This window comes from Vicia villosa, linkage group LG4, assembly GCF_029867415.1.
Source record: "Vicia villosa cultivar HV-30 ecotype Madison, WI linkage group LG4, Vvil1.0, whole genome shotgun sequence".
NCBI classification, from domain to species: domain Eukaryota; kingdom Viridiplantae; phylum Streptophyta; class Magnoliopsida; order Fabales; family Fabaceae; genus Vicia; species Vicia villosa.
In genome coordinates, this window is record NC_081183.1 from 89,790,798 (window position 1) to 89,796,638 (window position 5,841).

The window sequence follows — 5,841 nt, forward strand, 5'->3', positions numbered from 1 at the left end:
ATCAAGAGGTCGTCATTGAGGATTCGGCTGAGTGTAACGATTGAGGAACAAGGGTTCAAGGAATCAAGACACTGCAGAAAGGAATCAAAGTGAGACTCTTGGATAACCTTGATCTTGCTCAAGATTAAGGGGGAAGAAGATTCAAAGGATCGACATAAGTGGTTTATCGTTTATCGCTTTGTTATCTTCTTTGTATAAACTGCTTTCAACATTAATGAAAGTTTTCCCAATTTCAATTTGGAATTGGGGGCAGACGTAGTCGTAGCGAGGACGATCGACGAACTGCCTAAACAAATATCGTGTTCTTGTCGCTTTTACCTTTTCATTTACATTCTGTTCATAATTGGTATAATTGCAAAATTGATTAACGATTCAAGTGTTAAAATTGTGAATTAAAGTTCTGCATAAACATCACAATTCACCACATCTTGAATTATCATCAATTTGAACATTATCACCAAGTGTTTGTGTTTTTGCTTATTCCACTATTACTGCATTGCAAATCAAAGATTGTCAATCAAAGAAGTTAATTGATATTCAGTTGTGACACGTATTGATTCGATAGCATATCTTTTTATCGGTACTCTCAACTATATTGTGGTTTTGTAACATATATGACCCTTTGCAATAGCGGTCCGGAATAGACGCAAGTTGATTCAGAACCGCTTTCGCTCTAGTTTGTAATAATCCCGGAAAAACTGTGTAGGATCTATTCACCCCCCCCTCTAGATCCTCAGGCCAGCGTCTAACATCATCTACTCATGTACGTCAGGAAAATGGCTGCCTATGCCTATGACCAAAAGCTGATGATGCATTTCTTCCAAGACAGTCTGAGTGGGGCATCAGTCGACTGGTATATGCAACTAGAAAAGACACATATCCGAAGCTGGAACGACCTCGCTAATACGTTCTTAAAGCAATACAAATACAACTTGGATATGGCACCCAACCGGATGCAATTGCAAAATCTGTCGCAGAAAAAAGAGGAATCATTCAAGGAGTATGCCCAAAGATGGCGAGAGATGGCCTCTCAAGTCCAACCTCCCTTGTTGGAAAAGGAGTTGGTCGACATGTTTATAATTACTTTGCAAGGACCATACTACGATAAGATGATCGGAAGTGTGTCCTCAGGATTCTCTGACCTAGTGGTCATCGGCGAAAGGATCGAAAATGGGATCAAAAATGGGAAGATACAAGGGGCATCATCTAGTTCTTATCACTCAAAGAGGCCCACCTCAACCTTCGCGAAAAAAAAAGGAAGCGGAGACCAATGCAGTAGTGCATCAAGAATCTAGACCTCCTATGTCGTTTCCACCTCAACAAAATAGGTTCCAAGGCCCTCAAAAGAGATTTGACCCTTTGCCTACATCCAGAAACGAGATACTGAAATATCTGATGAGCGAATCATTGGTGGAGATCAAACCAATGCCACCTCCTCTTCCCGGAAAGGCTTCGCCCAGATTCAACGTTAATGAAAGGTGCGAATACCATGCTAATTCTCCCGGACACACATTGGAAAAATGCTGGGCTTTCAGACACAAGGTTCAGGATTTGATAGAGTCAGGGGCAATTGCCTTTGATAAACCTAATGTGAAGACGAATCCCATGCCTCATCATGATGGCACAGTCAATGCAATTGAGGTCGTTACTGAGCAAGAGTTAGTTCAACAAAGGAGCTCCCCCATAGATGCCCTTAAGAGGTATCTACTCGCAAAGGGGTTCATCCTAGAACACAACGAAGCTTTTAAGGACACTCTGCAGAGGCTCGCGGATCAAGGACTGATTCAGCTGAAGGAACATCCTGAGGAGGAATATGTGGCTATGCTAGATAGGAACGAGCCGTTGATAATACCCAGTCAAGGGGCAAGGAAGCCATTAATTATTCCCTGTTCTAAAGCACCACTGCTGATACCCACACAAGGGCACACCAGGATCATCCCGATCAGAGCTCCATACCCAATGGACAACATGAAAGCAGTGCCTTGGGAGTACAATTTTGGTGCCAATACTGCCGTGTCAAGCATTGTTGGGCCTGGGGGTATGACTCGTAGCGGTCGCATATTCAAAATTGCACAGCCTAATGAGAACTTGACACAAGCCAGTGATCAAGATGTTACAAGGCCGACTGTAGAAGGCATACCCAAGGATATGGGAGCCACTTATAAGGATGCTGAGGAATTTTTGGCCCTAATCAAAAAGAGTGATTATAGGGTGGTGGATCAGTTACAACAGACACCGTCTAAAATATCACTCCTCTCACTATTAGTACGCTCCGAGAAACATCGAGACGCCTTGATGAAGATTCTAAATGCCGCCCATGTAACTAAAGACATCACTGTAAACCAGTTCGATGGGATGGTGGCTAATCTCACTGCTGGGGCATGTCTAGGGTTCAGTGATCATGAGTTACCTCCACAAGGGAAGGAGCATAACAAAGCCTTGCACATCTCTATACAATGTGGGAAAGCTCATCTATCTAGGGTTCTGATTGATACAGGTTCGTCACTAAATGTGATGCCAAAAGCTACCCTCGATAAAATAGCTTTGGAAGGCCTAGTGTTTAGACCAAGCCGTCTGGTAGTTTAAGCCTTCGATGGATCGCAAAGTCCAGTGTTTGGAGAAGTAGACCTCCCTGTAGTAGTTGTAGCAACCTGCCCTAAAATTAATCTTTTTAGAGTCGCCACCTATTCTGAAGGGCGAATAGGAAACCCTACGCAGTTAAGAGATCGGGGTAAGTTATTATAATCAGGTCGAGGGAAGGTGTTAGGCACCCTCAACCCTTTCTTATGGCTTTGAATCTAAGGTAACAGTTTATGGCTAAAATATTAGGATTTAATAGCTAAAGAAATGAAAAGGGCAAAATTGAGATTTTAAGTGAATTGAGATTTTAGGGAGGGGGACTCGCCTTGGTTATCCAAGTGCCTACGTATCTCCTTAGGGAGAATTAGAGTCAACGTAGTTCGCGCACAGGGTTGTACGCCTTAGAATTAGTATGAGGTTGTTTGAAGGCTTTTTGAATGGCCTATTGTAGTTTGAATTTGATTTGAAAGGCATTTTGAATTGCCTGATTGAAAAGGATGAAAATCCGTAGTATCGTGGTTTAGTGTGTTTTAGATGTTTTGGGCGTACAACCCTGATTTAATATGTCACCGTTAGATGCGATAATCAATAGATTTGATCAGTATAGCTAACGGATTAATGGGGCATTGCTGGTTACTCTGATCGATAGATTCAATCGTCGCGGGCAGCAAATTAAATGTGTTTTAAATTTTATGTATTCTTTATCTCTTGTCTAATACGACTAATAGATTTAGTCGGGTCGAGAAGAGAATTAATTGATGGTTATTGTTTTGCCCAAATGGCAATGGGATCGGGCAAATCCTAATACTTAACCTTTATAGGGATTTTGTGATTTAATATTAATTAAAATAGATTAAATAAATTAAATCGAGATGATCAAAATAATCGGGAGATAACCCAAAATAATTCTAAACCCTAATTATAGCCTAATCCTATTTTATATCCTAATCCAAATTAAAATAAATTAATTTAATTAAACTATATTAACTAATATTTAATAAATAAATAAAAAATATAAAAACCTGGGCGAGTAATCCAGTGTGGCTGCTTCTGAGCGTCCATGATATGTTGCTGCATCCAAACGCGTGAGATCTGAAGTGGGAGAGATCTAAGGGTTGTTGGCTGATGGTGCATGGTATGAGCGTGCGTGCGGGGACCACTGGATCAGCAGGCATACACTATCAAAGAAAGTAAGAAAAAAACATGTTATCCCCCTGGATCGAACCCGCGCCACAAGGGAGAAGAGATCATTGCGCAAGCTCAACCGCTGGGACAATCCTTCCTCGCTGTTAACATTACGATTTCAAACTATAATATATTAAAAACGACTGAACCAAAACTCAGAAAGTGAAGCGCCACTGTTCTTCTTCGTCTTCGCTGTTAGCGAACCGTAACATTGCTTTCCCTGTAAATCCGAATCCACACAAGCACAGCAAATAAATGAATTACAAGGACGTGGATCGACTAGAAACTGCCTTCTGAATCCAATGGTACTATCAGTTCGTGCCAATTTTACTTGTAACTATAGATCCTAAAACACAGCTCTAAAAAACCCAACAATGGTGAATTGCAATTTCTGTATCAAAACTCAAATTAAATTATTCAAACAGATTGCAAACAATGACATGAACACGATTATACTCTTAGATATGGTTTACGACACGTTTGTATAAGAATTCGAATCAAAAAATATTTTGGATAAAGCTTGCACACGAGAGCACGTTCACCGCGTTCTGGAGGATGGTGACAATTGGTTTATCTTCATGGAATACCAAGGATCCGATTGGGGGTCTTCGAATTGGTCTCAATCCCCTTAAAAATTGATCTTCTCCTTCCCTTTGTACTCACGGTTCCTTTGAGTTTTTGTCCCGTTTTCTTGCAGCCACCAAAAAACCCCCCCTCTGTACGTGAGATGTGTTCTTTTTATATTAACAAATTAGGTCTAACAAAAAGGAATAAAACAATTTGTCATTTAACCTCATTTAACAAGATTGTTATAAAGAATGATTTGTTTCAATATTTTTACTAAAAGCAACAAATTCAAGTGTTCAAGAAAATTGCCTTGTTTTAAAGGTTAAATAACAAATTACTATATATACATTTTTTATAATTTTGACTTATTTTATGCATAAAAAGTGAAAATAATAATATTTGAAGAAAAGACTAAATAAAAATACGGAAAAAATTGTAATATTTTAAATAATCTAAAATGAAAAAACACTCGATAAATAAAAAAAATATGTCAACAGTGAGGTTCAAACTCGAGACCTTGGACACTAGTAAGTCTTTAAACATGCTCTCTTGCCAATTGTGTTATTCAATTTATTCAACATAGGATTGCACTATAAAACATCTAAAGTGTCAAGCTAAATTTATTTACCCGGGCTATATAAATAAATTAAAGTAACTGCTACCTATAAAAAATTACTGTTAAAATGTTAGTAAAATTGAAAAATTTATAAAACTAAAGTTAAAAATAATTTTACAGTTAGAATTAAGGCGGGCAAATTTTGGGGTATGACAGTTGCCCCTGTTCAATCTTCTTAAACATGAAGAGTCAGATAGGCTCGTCTGCCTATCGTGATCTAAAGGTAGAAGATGATTGAACACTTAGAATGCCCTGAAATTTGTATTTATTGGGAAGAAGTTTTGTGGGAGATGAGCTTACAGATGCCACCCAAGGTAGATACCCCTCTTCTGACTATGAAGTAGATGTTTCTTGGAAAGAACCAGGTGTCTTGGTTGTAGCACGGCCTAAAAAGGCAACCTGAGTTTTATGTAATGTTATGATGCATGTAATGTATGATGCAGTGAGCTTCTCAAAATAAATGAGAGCGATGTATGTATTATTTATGAATGAGGTATGTAATTGAATGATGCATGATTGTTAGTTATGTTAGTTGAAGTATGTTAGTAACTTTGGAAAAGAAGAAGAAAAAAAATAGAACCTTGTTTGTTATCAATGAACTTTTGAAGAAGATCACTGCCGAGGGGCTAACGTGATAAACCCAATTGAAGAACTGTTTGAGAAGCCTTGTGACCAGGGAAAATAAATCCCTGTTTGCTAAGAGACGTAGCTTTATATCACTGCCATTGGACTAACGTGATATTAATCAGCGAGATGATTTGAAGGAGATCACTGCCAAGGGACTAACGTGATGAATAGATCTTGGTTACTGCCAGGGGACTAACGTACCAAAGAAACGTAGCGTCATATCAGTGCCAAGGGACTAACGTGATAAGACATAACTTATTACTGCT

General features: G+C 39.0%; 1 protein-coding gene across 1 annotated transcript; it reads left to right on the plus strand.

The window, feature by feature from the left end:
• Positions 1-1,302: 1,302 nt before the first annotated feature.
• On the plus strand, positions 1,303-2,586 carry LOC131597495 (uncharacterized). Its single transcript, XM_058870190.1, has one exon. The coding sequence runs from the start codon at positions 1,303-1,305 to the stop codon at positions 2,584-2,586; it is 1,284 nt and encodes a 427-aa protein (XP_058726173.1).
• Positions 2,587-5,841: the final 3,255 nt, after the last annotated feature.